Below are 18,207 nucleotides of genomic sequence, written 5' to 3' on the forward strand. Positions count from 1 at the left end.
CACTCACGAGATATGTGTACACCTCATATTGTAGTAATGTTGGAGTAAATCTGAGTGTAATGTTTCTGTGTGTGTGTGCAGGTTGAGTGAGAAAGATTATGGTGAAACAAGGTCATACATCATCTGCGGGACAGAGGTTAGGGGCACCAGAAACCCGGGGCATCAGCACCCTGGACCCTGGGCACAAACCCCCTGTGATGCCACCTGGAAAACAGATGCCCGTCAGAGTCCTGCTTCTGGATGACACAGAAGTGACATTCGACGTATCGGTGAGTTGTTGTTAGACAATCTAGACTATGAGGACACATTTTTTGCAACCCCCTGGAAAACAAAATCTGAGTTTAGTGGTTTTTGGTCCATGTGTGTTAGCTTGAGTTTGACAGTAGGTTGCACAAAGACTTTGATTTCTGAAGGACAATGAGAGATCTTCATAAATATAGAGCAATGTCTGTGCAAACCATCATCTCAAATTATACGCTGTTTATCTTGAAATCTGCAAAACTGTAGATCTGTCAAACCACTAGAGGGGATGAGGTGTGTTTTGGGTTTGAATTAAAGGAATAGTTGACACTAGTGGTCTCCAACCTTTGTGTGAGCAGGAGCTACCGCAACGGAAATAACAATCTGGAGGGCTATTTTTTTATAGTCTGATCAAAACTTTTACTTGTTGATTTTATTTAATTTTACTTGTTGATATGTTTTATCTTTGTTTTTAAAAAGCTAATATAAAAAGTATGTTATTAATAAATATACAAATTAAGGCTATTAATAGTATGTGCTTTCAAATACAACCTGGGGCCTGTGGGCACCATGTTGGAGACCACTGGTTTACACAATAATTTACTCACCCTCATGTAGGGGTGTGACGAGACAGGTACTCCACCAGACAAGGCAAAACGCGAGAACGTGACAAGATTTTTTGCACTTTGTAAGAAACCCTCAATGATAAAATATATGAATGGAAAATTAAAATCACATTATTTTAAAATGTTTCAACTAATCTAGGACTGTCACTAACATTAATTTTGCTAATTGATAATGAAGCAATTTGATATTTTTTCGTAATAAAATAGACCCAAGTGAGCAATAACCTTTAAAATGACAAAATAATGACGATACAACAATAATTGGTTCAAATAAAGGATCAAAACCAAGTAAACACATTACATTAATATGAGGGCGCTAGCAGACTCATCTCGCGTATGTTTTCTTTACTTTCATTTTAGATTGAGAAAATGCTTACTTCTAGCAAAAAAAAATTACATCCATTTTAATCTTTCAAATTTGTCCAATTCTTTACAATAGAAATGATGAAGCCATAGCCACTGTCATTCTTGAGCAAGAACATGCAGACATTAAATCATGTAGTAAACTCAGTGTGAGGGAGAATCTGCTTCACATCTGACACTGATCAACCAACCCTCTATCATGAAATGATGTACCTATAGTCACAGAAATTTGTGAGTCTCTTTGTGACACTGACACGTTTTTCCGCCTTTTTGCACGAACGTGTCCTGTATTTCTTTTTACATGTCATTGTCACGTATTTGTTACTCAACTGTTTTGTCCAATTTTTGAGTTAGGATGTCACTTTAAGTATTGGTTTATACCTTTTTTTCATGATTTATTATTTATTGTCGCCTGGCATTAGGGTTAGACTTGGGTTTGGGTAAGGATGGCATTTTATGTAAATCTATCCCTAAACCAAAGTGACAATGGTAAGAAAATTGGACAAAACAGTTGAGTAACAAATATGTGACCAATACTTGAAAAAAACAGCCAGAATTTCACCTTCACAAGAAATCTCGTGACCTATTAAATCTCCCAAGACATTTTTTATCTCGCGAGATCTCGTCACACCCTCATGTCATCCTAGGTGTATATTACTTTATTTCTTCAGTCAAACACATTTAGAGTTATATTTAATAATATCCTGGCTTTGTAATGGCATTGAATTGTGACAGGTTTTTGAATCATTTATCAATCCATACGACTCTAGTGGGTTAAAGGAATATTCAATTTTCTTAAAAGAAAAATCCAGATAATTTACTCACCACCATGTCATCCAAAATGTTGATGTCTTTCTTTGTTCAGTCGAGAAGAAATTATGTTTTTGAGGAAAATATTGCAGGATTTTTCTCATTTTAATGGACTTTAATGGACACCAACACTTAACACTTAACTCAACACATTGCAGTTTTTTTCAACGGAGTTTCAAAGGACTCTAAACGATCCCAAACGAGGCATAAGGGTCTTATCTAGCGAAACGATTGTCATTTTTGACAAGAAAAATAAAAAATATGCTCTTTTAAACCACAACTTTTCGTCTAGGTCCGATCCAGCGCGACCTAACGTAAATGCGTAGTGACATAGGGAGGTCACGTGTTACATATATTGTAAACAATAAACTGACACAAAGACATTAATTAGTATCAGTTGACATACAACAACGTAGGAACGGTCCTCTTTTAACACACTTGTAAACACTGGGGCGGAGTTTTGCGTTCGTCCTCTGTGACCTCTTGACGTCATGACGTATTGCGTGAGGTCACGCTGGCGCATCACGACCGGATCTAGTGTGCTTTAAAAGTGTATATTTGTTATTTTTCTTGTCAAAAATGACAATCGTTTTGCTAGATAAGACCCTTATGCCTCGTTTGGGATCGTTTATAGTCCTTTGAAACTCCGTTGAAAAAAACTGTTAAGTGTTGAGTTAAGTATTAAATGTTGGGCTCTATTAAAGTCCATTAAAATGAGAAAAATCCTGCAATGTTTTCCTCAAAAAACATAATTTCTTCTCCACTGAACAAAGAAAGACATCAACATTTTGGATGACATGGTGGTGAGTAAATTATCTGGATTTATCTTTTAATAAAATAGACTATTCCTTTAATATACGCCTCTCCCTGCATTCATTTGGACAATGGAAAAACATGTTTATTAATTATAATTTATTATTACTACTTTAATAGTATTCTTTTTCTTCTTACCTGACTTAATTAAATAAAAGCTCCTGTAAAAAGCACAACAAAATTATTTTGTGTGTGTGTGTGTGTGTGTGTGTGTGTGTGTACAGTAGGTCTTTATGTGATTAAGCTTGTGTAACATGTTCTCACTGTTGGGACTTTCACAATATGAGCTCTGTGTTTAGACACTGCTGGGATCATTTTCTGAAACTCCTGCTATTTATTCATTTGAAGTGGTAACAAATGGAATAGCTGTCTATATGCATTAATACATGAATATATAGATGTATGTATGACAGGGTTGACAAGATCATGTTAATGCAAGGTGTTTATTAGAAAGAGAATGTAATGCTGAAATTTCTTCATTTTAAGAGTGTAATTGTTTAATCATTCTAACAGAGTCGACAATTTACTAACAAGCATTTGAGGCTCTACTGCAGGCCTGTTTGCTGTCGTCAGTCAGGGTGAGCTAAGCTCCCTTGAGTCTGAGGATCTTGTGTTGAGTATTGTTGATGCTTTACAAATTAAATCTAAAGTCATGCATTTAGAAATCCAGCATATGGGGTCACAAATAGGAAATAACTGTGTAACAGGAGATCATGTACAATCCAGACGTAAATCTTGTAGATTTAATGTTATGAGACTGAATCTGATTGTAGTACAGTTAAGGTTTACTTCTTCTTCTTGAGGTGTTGGTTTACTAAGGTTTCTAAAATCATATGACTAAGGGTTTAGATTCTCTCTGTATTATTGCTGTATCTCTGACTATCTGTTTGCTTCACACAGCATCATTTGAGGTTAAAATCAAGCAATTTTCTCACATTCCACATTTCTGCGGTCTGACATATTTCACAATTATAGTTTCTCCCCAGTCAGAGACTGTGACTGTCTTTACATTAGATTTTCTCATTTTCATTATGTGTGTAGATGTGTGTGTGTGCTTGGATAACACACAAAAGAAACACCTGCTGTTCATAATCTCAATGCCGGCTGTTATTTCTGACCTCATCTCTTCCCTTAGAGAGCATGAATAGAGACTCTTTCTCTCTCTCTGTGTGTGTGCGCGTCTGTGTGTGTGTGTGTGTGCGTGCGTGCGTGCGTGCGTGTGTGTGTGTGTGCGCGTCTGTGTGTGTGTGTCTATGTGGGTCTTCAGAAGTATTTATTATCTGTTGACTGCTTACAGATAAATTAAATAAATAATATTTGTATATATTTTTTAATAATTTGAAAATATTTTTATTCGGTGTTTGTGTAATTTGTGTGTGTTTGTTAAAGGCAAACATGAGCATGACAAAGACAGTCTGTCCTTCTGACTTGATGGTAAAAAGATCATGACAGAATGTATCAGATGTTACAAACCATTAGGGCTGAACAAATGTTTCAGTTCCTAAATGGCATGAACACAAACACACACACACGCGCACACACACACACACACACACACACACACACACACACACACACACACACACACACACACACACACACACGCACACACACACACACACAAATGTGCTTGAGGTCCATTCACCCTAATGCTACAGCTTTGGGCTTTTCGCTAATTTATTATTACCACTTTATTAGTATTATTTTTCTTCTTACCTGACTTATTTAAATAAATGTATGTATATATGTGTGCGTGTGTGCATGTGTGTGCGTGTGTGCGTGTGCGCGTGTGCGTGTGTGCGTGTGCGTGTGTGCGTGTGTGTGTGTGCGTGTGTGCGTGTGCGCGTGTGCGTGTGCGTGTGCGTGTGCGTGTGCGTGTGTGTGTGTGTGTGTAGTCATGTACCCAGAGCTCCTGTAAAAAGTACAACAACATTCTTGTGTGTAAACCTCATTTTGATTCTGATGTCAATATAAAGGAAGAGCTGGCCAACATCTGTGTTTAAATCATTGTCTATTGGCAATCTATTATATTATATAATATAGAGTTTGTTTTTAGACATTTTCGTTCTGTACCCCATGATTCTTTTCTCAGTAATCTTTATCTTTCAAGATAAATTATTGTGAAACAACGCTCATTGTCCTAAAATAAATAAGCCTCTATGTTTTTTATTTTATTCAGCGACATGTTGACATTAAATCAGTCAAATGACTTAAAATGTGTTAAACAAGAATCAATGCATGCTCTTTACAGGCCTATTATTAATATTATCCCTGTAAATGATCAGACACATGTGACCCTGGTCGCACAGTTATATTTATAGCAATAGCCAACAATAAATTGTATGTGTTTAAAAAATTATTTTGTGCCAAAAATCATTATGTCAGCATATTACGTAAAGATATGAAGATATATTACATGAAGATATTTAATACATTTCTTACTGTAAATATATCCAAACTTTATTTTTGTGTGTGGATGCAGTTGCTAAGGACTTTATTTGGACAACTAAAGTCCTTAAACTAAAGACAACTAAAGGTGATTTTCTCAATATTTGGATTTTTTGCACCCTCATATTCCAGATTTTCAAATAGTAGTTATATCTCATATATCAATGGAAAGCTTATTTCAGATGATGTATAAATCTCAATTTTAAAAAACTTGATTTTTGTGGTTCAAGGTCACATATTATAAAAGAATAAGAAAATCTGACATAATTGTCTTCATGGGCCTCCAATGACATCAAGCCATATATTTGATCAATTCAGGTCATGAATTCATTTATGCAAACCTTTTATGTGCATTAACTGTTGAATTTACTGTTTGTGTTTTTCTTGTTGTTAACAGCATCAATGTTGTGGTCGGGTTTTGTTTGAGATGGTCTGCTCTCATCTCAATCTTATTGAGGGCGATTATTTTGGCCTGGAGTTTCACAACCATCACAGACAGACAGTAAGTGAGATAAAATGGAGCAAAGCAAAACTTTGGGATGAACTGTAAGCAGAAGGGCTGTGTACTCATCTGTGATCTACTCTACAGGTCTGGCTGGATTTACTAAAGCCCATTAGAAAGCAAATCACACGTAAGATGCATCACAACCCTGTGTGTCTGTTTGTGTCTCTGTGTCTGTGTGTTTAGTGTCTGTCTGTGGTTGGTACAAAACACAAGACTATTTTTAAAAGTTTTAACATCTTCATGCTAGCCCTATAAAACTGTAACACTAGATCTCTAGAAGTGATTGTGTGTGTTTGTGTCTAGGGTCCAAACACACAGTTCTTCGGTTTGTTGTGAAATTTTTTCCACCCGATCATTCACTTCTGCTGGAAGAGCTGACCAGGTAAAAACGTTTCTGTCATTTTATATATAAAGTCATGTGTCTGTTATCCTGATGCATGTGTCTGTTTTTTCTCAGGTACTTGTTTGCTCTACAGGTGAGACAGGATCTGACCAGTGGACGTCTCACTTGTAGTGATGGCAGCGCTGCTCTTCTGGTATCTCATATCATCCAGTGTAAGTTAACAATCAATCTCACATTGTGCGGTTAAACTCTAGCAGCCAGTACAACAGATTCTTAAAAAAATATATTTTTCTTAAAAAAAAAATTTATTTTATATTTTATTTTGCCTTTACACGGACCACCTGCAGTACCCTCACGGACCACTAGTGGTCCACGGACCACAGTTTGGGAATGGCCATACTAGTGCACTAGCAGCTTTCTACACTCACCCGTTGTTTTAAAACAGAGGAAATTAAACCTCATTAAACCCCTATTCAAGCAGTCATGTTGTTTCCACAATTTCACAATCTGTTTCTCTGTCTCTGCTGTCTACCATGGTCGTACAGCAGTTTGTTTTGCGGTTTCTCTATCTCTCAATGGCTCTTGTGAAAGTGATGTAATCTTCTGGATTTAAAATCCTAAATATTAGCATGTTTGATATGATCGTGGTGGCTCTGATTTGCTTGTGAGCAGTTTAGGAGGTATAAGATTTGATCTGTGAACGTCACACAATATAATCTAAGCCAAACATCAGAACCAATCAAGGTCCTGGACCTGATTTTCTTTGGGATTCTCAGGGGGGAAATATCAAGGCAAATTTGGGCAGAAAATCGTGTAATGTGAACTCGGTTTAAAGAGCAAATATTGTCCGATTTATGTTTTTACATTTCCTTTGGTGTGTAAGTGTGTGTTAGTACATGTTAACTATATGCAACAGGTACAAACCCCAAAGTAAACAATGATGCTAGTTATTGTTTCTTGGACTACAACAAACACACGGATTGTAGGTTTAATTGTAGGAACAGTTTAATTCCTGGGATTGGTAATGTGGTAAAGATCGACATTATCATAATTCCTCCCACTTGGACTCACAGCCTGTAAAGTTACTCCTGTTAGCATTGCATTGTGAGCGGATCTTTCAAACATGGTAAGGAGCGTCACATTTCTGGCTGACATCAGAGGTATTCAGACCAATCACAACGTTCAGATTAGCTGGCCAATCAGGGACACAGCATTTTTCAAATCGGTAAGTTTTGTACCATATCAGCGCGTTTCAGGAAGACAGGGAATTATGGAGCTACAAAATCTACAGTATGTGGAAAATAATGTGTTTTTTGAACCATAAACCATGCAAACACCTTGTATTACACCAAATACACAAAATAATGTTGTTTTTAGCAATGAAATAGGTGCACTTTGTAGGGATAGTTCGGCCAAAAATGATATTAAACCCATGATTTACTCACCCTCAAGCTGTCCGAGTTGCATATGTCCATCATTTTTCAGACAAACACATTTTCGGATATTTTAGAAAATGTTTTCGATCTTTCAGTTGATTTACGGGGTCCACGACCTTCAAGTCCAAAAAAGTGTGTGTACATCCTTCACAAATTAAATCCAAACGGCTCCAGGATGATAAACAAAGGTCTTCTGAGGGTAATCCGCGCGGTGTTGTTATAAAAATATCTATATTTAAAACTTTATTAACAAAAATAAATACCTTCCCGTTAGCACCGGCATCTTAGACTCCTCTGTACTCAGGAGAGAGTATTAGCGTAGTGTACGCACTTTTCTTAGTGACGTAGGACAAATTCGGGGGGCGGGGGCACAGAGCAGCAGCAGAGTAGCCTCCGTAGGCTGCGTAAGCTCTCATCCTGAATTTGGACGCGACTAAGATGGGGGCGCTACCGGAAGGTATTTATTTTCGTTAATAAAGTTTTAATCATGGATATTTCTACAACAACACCGTGCGGATTACCCTCAGAAGACCTTTGTTTATCATCCTGGAGCCGTTTGGATTTAATTTGTGAAGGACGGACGCACTTTTTTTGGACTTGAAGGTCGTGGACTATGGGTGGACCCCGTAACATTACATTTAATCAACTGAAAGATCTAAAACATTTTATAAAATATCCGAAAATGTGTTTGTCTGAAAAACGATGGACATATGCAACTCGGACAGTTTGGGGGTGAGTAAATCATGGGTTTAATATTATTTTTGGCCGAACTATCCCTTTAATGTACTTGAATTATACAGTAGGACCTACTTTTCTAGTGCTGTAGTAGGTGCACAATTCATGCGGCACACGGAGCGACACAAGTGTTTTTTGCTAGGGATGTCACCGTTTTTCCCCTTACAAACTCTGCCATCTAAATAGGGAATCGCCATGCCGTGAGCGCAACTGGCTTTTAAAAGAGATGAGAGCCAAGATTCTCATTGGTTTATTGCACATTACGCCCAAAACACACCCATTACTCATTATAAGAATAGAAACAACCCTTTTATGCCGTGCGCTACGTAAACAAACCATTTTTTTGTCATTAACTCTTTCACCGCCAGCGTTTTTAAAAAAAGTTGCCAGCCAGCGCCAGCGTTTTTCATGATTTTCACCAAAGTTTAATGCCTTCCAGAAAATGTTCTTCTTTAAATAAATAAACATACAATATACCAAATGAAAGAACAGACCCTCTGCTTTCAAACAAAAAAAACCGTTTCATCCTACCTTCAGTGGTTCTTTTGCAATCAGCTTTTGAATATGGGTAGGTTTTTGCAAAAACACCATATTTTGAGCAAAAAGCAAAAATAATTCCATATTTGTGACGGACTTTTCATAGAGATCTGATTCAGAGCGATCTTTAGAACAGACACGGACATGCAGCAGCTTGCCATAGGGCAATACTTCCGGTTTTAAAAAGTTGCGGAAGGGCGTCACCTGGTGGATAATAGCGGTATTGCGGAAAGACGGAAAATCTCGTCATTGGCGGGGAAGCGTTTTCTCTTAATTGACGAGATATCTCGTCAATGGCGGGGAAAGAGTTAAACTAGCAAAAGTGGATTCGGACATGCTTTAAGTGCACTTGTTCCACGCGTTTTAAACCATGTGCTTAGATCATTAAAATAGGGCCATTAAACAGCTATAAAATCTGATCTCATTGTTTTATTAAACATTCAGAAATGAGAAGACAATTGAAGAACTGTAGCTGTGAAACATGGACAGTCTTTCAGGAATCGTTATGTAGTCGTTCAAAGGACATTTTTATTTTCTTCTGTGCTATTTGTCTTGTTTGTCTCTCTCAGTTTCTCTGTCTTTGAGCTGTCAGTCAAATACTTCTTGTGTATGTGTGTTATGTGTAGCTGAGATTGGTGATTTTGAGGAAACTCAATGCAGACAGCATCTTCTAAACACCAACTACATTCCGGATCAGATGGCCCTGATGGACAAAATTATGGAGTTCCACCATAGACATATGTAAGTTACCTGGCAAACACACTCGCACATGCATCGGCCAGATGTTTATAAAACACACTTGTAAAAGAAACGGATAAGAACACCAGCTTTCCATGCAAACCACAACCACACAAAGCAGAAAGAATGTCAGACACATCATTATTGTGTTGTGTTGTGTTGTGTGTGTGTGTGTGTGTGTGTGTGTAGTGGGCAGACTCCAGCAGTGTCAGATCAGCATCTTTTGGAGGTGGCATGTAGGTTGGAGATGTACGGCATACGACTCCACCCGACTAAAGACAAAGAGGGGACGAGACTCAATCTGGCTGTAGCACACAATGGTGTCCTGGTGTTTCAGGTATATACAAACACACACACACATATATGAGAAACAGAGTGCTTTACATGACATGTGTTTTGTTCAGGGTCACACCAGGATCAACAGTTTCAGCTGGTCAAAAGTTCGCAAGCTGAGTTTCAAGAGAAGAAAGTTCCTCATCAAACTTAGAGCAGATCCGAGCGTGAGTCTCATTCTTGTGTCTACCTGCATTTACACTAAGGGGGTGTGCACACCAAAGCTTGAGACAGCGGGGTACTATGCAATGTTAAAGCGCCATAAGATTGTGGGTTCAATTTCCAGTGAATGCATGAACTTATTAAATATGTATCTTGAAAGCAATGTAAGTCACTTTGAATATAACTGTTTGCCAAATGCTAAATAAGTTCTCTTTCTACCTGTAGCAGAACATTGGTCCAGATACTCTGGAGTTTTTAATGGCAAGTCGGGACTGTTGTAAAATGTTCTGGAAGATCTGTGTGGAGTATCACGCCTTCTTCAGGCTCTACGAAGAGCCCAGAGCGAAACCCAAAGCAGTGTTATTCCCTCGTGGCTCCTGCTTCAGGTTTAGGTACTGTAGCATCATGTGTGTACACATAAAGGCTTTTCACACTGCGCATAACCTTGGGTTATCTTTATTCTAAACCCTGCTTTTATCCCCAGTTAAGATGCATTTCACACTTGAAATTTATAAGCTGGGTTATCACTTTTTCCAGGGGTTAACAAACACTGCTCTGAATCTCTGTTAGCACCGTTTTTGTTGGGTGTAACACAGTATTGCAGACGCAGATTGCTTCTCTTGCTAGTTAGATGTTGAAGGACTATGTTTATTGGCTGTCGATATTAAGGTAAAATTAATTTATTTTGGGATCCCTACCACGACGGTGCGTGAACACTTAAATGCAAGCTGACTGTGTGTGCACAGTGGGAAAAGTTTGATTATGAATACCCAGGTTATCTCTTAACCCCTGGTTACAATGGTGTGAAAAAGTGTTGTTCCCTTCTTGATTTCTTTTTCATATTTGTCACACTTTAATGTTTCAGATCATGAAACAAATTAAAATATTAATCAAAGATAACACAAGTAAACCCAACATGCAGTTTTTAAATGAAGGGCAATTATGAAGGTAAAACAAAATCCAAACCCACATGACCCTGTGGGAAAAAGTGTTTGCCCTCTAAACCTAATAACAGGTTGGGCCACCCTTAGCAGCAACAACTGCAATCAAGTGTTTGCAAAATTTTGGCCCACTCATCTTTGCAGAATTGTTGATATTCAGCCACATTGGAGGGTTTCGGTAGCCTGGTTAGCCAGACCTACATCAAGATGTAAGGTCTGGCAACTCTTCACACAAACGGCTCAATGCAAGGGGCGGGATATAAGGTTGTCCCTCAAAATGCCTCTGCACGCAATAGGATAGCGCTATGAACAAACAGAGCAACGAAGAAGGTGACATAGTTACCGTAACCAGTCGGCAAAACTCCAAACACATCTTTCTTGCTTAAAAAGGACTTCAGTAGGGTTATTTGCTCTCAAAGAAAAACATAAGTCTAAAGTCGCGGCCAAAGCCGCTTCAAAAGAAAGCTGTTCGCCAGCAGCCATTCTTTGTTTTCAAGTAGGAACCGTTGCAGCTCTGTCGTCATCATGTTAAGCCCGCCCCACAGACGCTACACACGATGTGATTGGCCTGACCAAATTTTGGTTTTTGGAGCTGTTAAGTGTATTGTGAGTGCCTAGACTAAACCCTGGCAGCAAATATATTTTGCGGCCGCTAGGGTGCGTCTAGATTTCTAGGCTAGGGTTTCGGAGCATGAACCGCCTTTTTAAGGTCATGCCACAACATATCAACAGGATTGAGGTCAGGACTTTATTTAGGCCACTCCAAAGTCTTCATTTTGTTTTTATCCAGCCATTCAGATGTGGACTTGCTGGTGTGTTTTGGATCATTGTTCTGCTGCAGAACCCAAGTTTGCTTCAGCTTAAAGCAACACCAAAGAGTTTTTTTTTACCTTAAAATAACGTTTCCAAAAAAGTTTCAGTGGTTCATCCACTCAAAACAGGGTGAATGGCACTTTCACATTCGCTTTGCAGCCCTCTATTGGCCAAAACCGCACTAAAGAAGTTTCCAACCGTCGGGTAGTGGTCCTGTAGTTCGAGTGAAAACTACAAAAACTTGCTTTACGGCAGACCTACAATCCAATCAGAGCCAGCTATGCTGCAGTATTTACAACAGTGGTAATGAACAATTACGCTTCTAACCTGTAGGGCAGGGGTCGGCAAGAGTGGCCCGCCAGCAAAATTTTCTGGCCCACCGGATTATTTTGGAAGTCCGTTTTTTTATCAGACTATTTTTATTTTACAATAACAGTTTACAAATATGGCTCCTATAATTCCTTCATTCGTTTTTTTAAATTTAAACCAAAAAGAAAATAAAGAAAAACGACTTGTTTTTCTATTATTTATTTTCTGAACTAAAATGAAAAAAAACAAATAGGCCTAACGACTTGTTTTCCAATTTTCTGATTGTGCGCTCAGATCAAAAATAGAAAAAATTAATGAAACGGGTTAAGACTAATTTTTATTTAACACCTAAGCAGACATACCAATGAAATCATTTTAAACAGATCAGGTACTATTGTGGTAACAGATTACAGCCGTTTTAATAATGGTTTGAATAGCAACCATGCGACAGTTTTATTCTATTACAGTCCGACTTTTGAACTTTTTTCATTATTATTTATTCGTAATAAATAATATGTATTACCTGATAAAACATATTTGCACTAAATGCTGCACAAAACTCTTCCACAAGCCTACTTGAGAAAAGCCGTAGCCGCGCGGCGATTTCCCCGCTGCATACTGTATGAAACGCCCAAAAGGATTCATGCGGCGCATGATGAAATTTTAAAGTATAAAGACGGTAGCGGAACTCTGGGGTACCTATACTTTGGACGGAGCGTGTGGTCTGACTGACAATAGCCCTCCTGTGACAGCGTATCCGCACTTCATTCTGACCACCTGTACAGAGCTGTTTGGTACTGAAACCATTGTCAGCCAACAACATTATTTTTGTGCAATTATGTTTGAAATAGTTTGGCAGAAAATAGCTTACTTCATTTGTTAGTAGGGCAATATGGTTTCCGTTTATGTTGGTTAGATATTTGAGTGATAGGCTTTGTCCTATTTAATTTATATTATTTATATTTCATTATTTTTTCTGTGACATTTTTTCCCTGCTGACAGTACAATGTTAAAATAATATTTATATTGACACAAACACAATTTTTGTATAGCATTTATAATTGTTATAGGCTACTTAATCTCTCTCTTTCAGTTAGAGACATTTGAATTTGAGATTCTGGAAACGAGATTAGGTTTTGCGGACCAGTCAGGTCAGGAAATAAAGCGTGTGAACACTTGCTGAATAGAAACTTGTGGGAGCTGGACAAAAAAAAACAGTCCCGCGCAGACCTCCTTAAACCTTAGGTGTGTATGTGTGTGTCCCGAATAAATGATAATTAAAAATGGAATAAAGTTCAAAAGCTGGACTGTAAGAGACTTTTATGGGAGCATAAATGCCTGTAAAATGTTACCACTATAGTACTTGATCTGCTTAAAATGATTTCATTGATATATGCCTATAAAGGTGTTAAGTTCAGGAATAAATAATGGAAAAACAAGTTGTTGTTTTTTGAATTTTTTAAAAAAAAATTTTTAATTTGAAAAAACGATTGAACGAATGATACACGGACCCATCATATTCCATGATTATAGGCCTATTGCGGGTGCAAACAGACAAAGAAACAGCAGAACAGCCATGTTTTAAGCAATTTTGTATGCCGTCTTTCGTCTTTTAAATAGGAAATAAAAACAAAATTTAAAAAAAATAAAAAAAAATTCAGCTGGCCCGCCATCTACTGGCTAAAAAAATATTGGCCCGCGGCCAAAGTTACTTGCCGACCTGTGCTGTAGGGGGAGCAAAGAGCAATAAGTCTTTAGTGTTGCTTTACGGTCACAAACAGATGGCCGGACATTGTCTATCAGGATTTTTTGGTAGACAGCAGAATTCATGGTTCGATTTATCACAACAACTCTTCCAGGTCCTGAAGCAGCAAAACAACCACAGACCATCACACTACCATCATCATATTTTACTGTTGGTATGATGTTGTTTTTCTGAACTGCTGTGTTACTTTTACACCAGACATAATGTGACACATGAAACGTTCAAGTTTAGTCTCTGTATCTTCCCAAAAGTATTAGGGATCATCGAGACAAGCTTTTATGTTATTTTTGCTCAACAGCAGTTTTCAACATGGAACTCTGCAATGCAGGTTATTTTTGCCCAGTCTCTTTCTTATGGTGAAGTCATGAACACGGACCTTAATTGAGGCAAGCAATGCCTGCTGTTCTATGGATTTTGTTATGTTGTCTTTTGTGACCTCTTGGATGAGTTGTGGCTAGGCTATTGGGGTAATTTTGGTCACTGCCACTCCTCGCAAGGTTCTCCAATGTTCCATGTTATTGGCATTTATGGATAATGGCTCTCACTGTGCTTTGCTGGAGTCCCAAAGCTTTAAATATGTCATAAACTTTTCCAGACTGATAAATCTTAATTACTTTCTTTCTCATGTGATTAACCACAGTTAGGTTTTAACTTTTTCACACAGGGTTTGGATTTAGTTTTCCCTTCATAATAAAAAGTAATTACCTTGATTTAAAACTGTATGGTTTGTTTACTTGTGTTATCTTTGATTAATATTTAAATTTATTTTATGATCTGAAACATTAAAGTGTGACAAACATGCAAACAAATCATGGAGGGGGCCAACACCTTTTCACACCACTGTAAATATGAGAAAACGTGAAACAAATGACCCAGGATTACGTTTATAACTCCGGGCTAACTATTTCAAGTGTGAAAAGCCCTATACGTTGATCCACTGTATCCACTGTGTATTTGTAGATATCTACTATAAGTTTAATTCTGCTCATTTTGTTTAGTGTTTTACCCATTTACTCTTTAATACCCTTTCTTCTCTGCAGCGGCCGGACACAAAAGCAGGTTATAGATTATGTGAAGGAAAATGAGTTTAAAAAACTGCCATACGAAAGGTAAGTCTGAGTAGAATTCAGTGCTACCGTTCCTTTAAGATTTTTTGGGTATCATAAAGCGTGCATATGCGTTTGTACAGTTTGTGTTTATTGTTCTTTCCTTCAGGAAACACAGTCGAGTTCAGTACAACAGCAGCAGCACATCACCTCTTCATTCTGTCCTGCCAAAACAAGTCAGTCTTTCCACAAATACACATCTACTGTATGTGTCAACCAAAGTACTGATGATTAACCTGTTTCTCTGTCTCTCTTTCTGTCAGGCTGGTAGGCAGACCTGGGAAGGCTCATTTCTAGCAAGTTCAGAAGATTCTGCTGTATTGAAACCTGCTGGAAACTCCTCCCCTTCGAACCAGGAGAACGGATGCAGCAACCAAATGGAGAACAGCCAACATCAGGCTGATAAACAGCAGCACACAGATCAATCAGGTCTGGCATCCCGCGCGGCCGTAGGCAGCAGCTCGTCCATCCCTTATATTGACTGCAGTGACGCAGAGTTTAGTGAACAGGAAGTCCGAGGTCGGGTCAGCAGGTCACAATCGCACACACGCTATACTGACAGCGCGCCTGATCGTGGTGCTGGGTTCGGTATTCCCCACCCACAGCAAGATAGATACTTGGGCAAGTTTAGTCAGGCAGAGTCTCCGACGCTTTCCCCTGTAAGCCAAGCTGAAAGCCCCGCCCACAGCTATCCGAGCCCCTCCTCTCCAAATCAATTCGGTAACATTTTTCAGTCGTCTTTTTTTGGAAGCGGGACTCCGGTCCGCGGGCCACTCCATAGCACGCTATTGGATGAGCTTGCCGCGAAAAGTCCCGTTAAACGCTACACTGGTACCAGGAGCCTGACTTCTAGTCCCGCCCCCTCCTCTTTTCACAGGACTAGCTCACTAAGCCACGCCCAGTATAATGGAAACACCGGGCGAAGCTTTAGTTCAAAAGCAGGACTTCGAGAGGACAAGGGTGGACTTTTTAGCAGCTGTTCCCCAATCGCGAACCGCTCGGCAAACAAGTCCCAGAATGCGGTTAGTAGTCCGTCAGAAACAAATTCACGTGTTTTAAATCAGCCACACACCCCCGTTTTCTCTCGCACTGAGCGAATGGCAATGCTTGAACGTAGAATGCTGGCCAATGGGCTCGCGCTCCCAGGCAAGGCCAATCTGAAGGCGAACTCCCCGCATCGCCGCTTCGGCGCGGTGCAGATGATTGACGGCTCCACCAGTAGTGGAACAGACACCAGCGATTCAGATGAGGCGGTGTCTACTGGCTCCTGCAGCCAATCGCTGGGGTTTGAAAATTCAGCTGCCCGTAGCTCGTCCCCCCTCCCCAGAAACAAGTACTCATTCGGTAGCCTGCAACTCGATGAGCTCGATGATGAGGGAGGGTGCGTGAACCTTAGTGATGAAGAAGGGATGCAAGTGTGTAACTGCTAGCGTCCTGAGGGGTTAGCTTATAGACTATATCTCACGTTTTGCCCAGAAATGCCTCTCAGAACCCAACTCTATGAGGTTCTGTTGCTGTTATTGTCCTATGATGTCACTCTGAAATGTTTCCTTCAAGTTCTCTTGGGAACTTTCTAACATGATGAGTGTTATTCTAGTAAGACAACCATGAAGCTTTCTCTCTTTTTTGTAAGAGACAGAAAGCATGAAATTTTATAGTCAGCATTCACCAAAGATAATTCAGTTTGCTATTGCCTTTTATTTTGCTTCAGTACTTAGATTTATCATTGGAAATAGTGACCCCCACACAGTCAAGTTTGGGTCATGTTTTCTTGTACAACCTGTGCATGCTGATATCTTCCTGATTTGCTTTGTTTCTACAAAGTGACAGCACATGAATTTGCACAAAGTTGAAGGACGTATTTCAAGAGTGTTTGGACGTACAACCTTAAGTGTTAGCAAAAGATATGGCAAGTGTTTTTTCAAGGTTTATTTTGATATCCTAAAAGTAGTCATGTTTCCATCCACCGCATTTTAGGATGACACTTTGCTCTGAGGTCCACATAATTTATTATATACAGTATGAAAAAAAAAACTACAGTTGCTTATTTTTGCAGCAAAAAGTGGATCAAAAAGTTACAGTTTTGTTCTCTTCAACTCACTGGATGGATGTTTTTAGCAGTATTCCAGTTATGTGCAAAAGCTAAATCTCTGTTTTATCTCTGTTTATATCCTAATCAGAACACATCAGAGACTTATTTTCAGGTTATCTGAAAGTTTCCCGCTGGTATTTAAGAGATGATGGAGTCGTTCATGCGATAATTTTATAAATATGAGTTTGAAGTGTCATTTTTAGGTGATGATTGAACACATTCTTCATCCTGCAGAAACGTTTTTCTAGCGGTGCACCGATACAGAATTTCTGTATTGTTACCGATATTCAATTACTTAGAAAGACATCATTAGTTCTGATGGGTTTTCCAGGATATAATCAGGATCAATGGCGGTCAGTGAGGAAAAATGCTTTTATCTGCTGATACTGATTATACAGTGCAGCTTTCTTCCTTAACTCTGTTCCCGCCAGGATTTTCCAAAAGTTTAATGCCTTTTTTATACTGTTATTCCATTTTTGTGAATGACTTTTGTTAGAGATCAGATTCAGAGCGATCCTCAAAACATACATGGAGTTTGAACGGGAATACTTCCGGGTAGCATAGTTTGGGAAAGAGAGACACCTGTGGATAATAGTGGAAATACGAATTGCCAGAAAACGCGTCATTGGCAGGGAAGGGTTTTCTCTTAATTGACGAGTCAAATGATCAATGGCGGTGAAAGAGTTAAGGTCTTACTACATTTTTTTTCTAAATAATGCTAGGAAATTAAACTGAAACACTTTGAAATTACCGTGGTATTTTTTAAAGCATACTCTTAAAGCTTCATCTTTCATTGATATCGGCATTTATAAAGTGAGGTAGTTTTCTTAATAACCTCTTGCCATTTGTACAGTGTGTGTGCTGACAGCAACAGCTGCATCTTTATATCATTTTTAAAGGACATTAGAAGAAAGACTTGCATGATTTTGTAGGTAGTTTTAGAATTTTAAACATAAGGGATTTTGCTCTTATAGTGTGAAATATGTGAGGGAATGTATTTGTCAGGAAGAGATTGTTTCAATTGAGGAATTAATGTAAGAAACAGGTTACCCAAGAATCAAAATTCTGTCAGTATTTACTCTATATTTACTC

General features: G+C 38.7%; 1 protein-coding gene across 2 annotated transcripts in view; it reads left to right on the forward strand.

Annotated features, from left to right (window-relative positions):
* The window catches only part of LOC135782703 (FERM, ARHGEF and pleckstrin domain-containing protein 1), a 47,210-nt gene that overhangs the window by 4,386 nt on the left and 24,617 nt on the right, over positions 1-18,207 (forward strand). For both annotated transcript variants that reach the window (XM_065293164.2, XM_065293165.2), the window contains exons 2-13: positions 82-269; positions 5,698-5,802; positions 5,890-5,932; positions 6,109-6,187; positions 6,263-6,360; positions 9,483-9,597; positions 9,784-9,931; positions 9,999-10,094; positions 10,315-10,481; positions 14,958-15,026; positions 15,133-15,199; positions 15,287-15,452. In XM_065293164.2, coding sequence (XP_065149236.1) covers positions 99-269; positions 5,698-5,802; positions 5,890-5,932; positions 6,109-6,187; positions 6,263-6,360; positions 9,483-9,597; positions 9,784-9,931; positions 9,999-10,094; positions 10,315-10,481; positions 14,958-15,026; positions 15,133-15,199; positions 15,287-15,452 — 1,324 coding nt within the window. In that variant the 5' untranslated portion in view covers positions 82-98. The remainder of the gene's footprint in view (positions 1-81; positions 270-5,697; positions 5,803-5,889; positions 5,933-6,108; positions 6,188-6,262; positions 6,361-9,482; positions 9,598-9,783; positions 9,932-9,998; positions 10,095-10,314; positions 10,482-14,957; positions 15,027-15,132; positions 15,200-15,286; positions 15,453-18,207) is intronic.

The sequence above is a fragment of the Paramisgurnus dabryanus genome, chromosome 15, assembly GCF_030506205.2.
Source record: "Paramisgurnus dabryanus chromosome 15, PD_genome_1.1, whole genome shotgun sequence".
NCBI lineage: Eukaryota > Metazoa > Chordata > Actinopteri > Cypriniformes > Cobitidae > Paramisgurnus > Paramisgurnus dabryanus.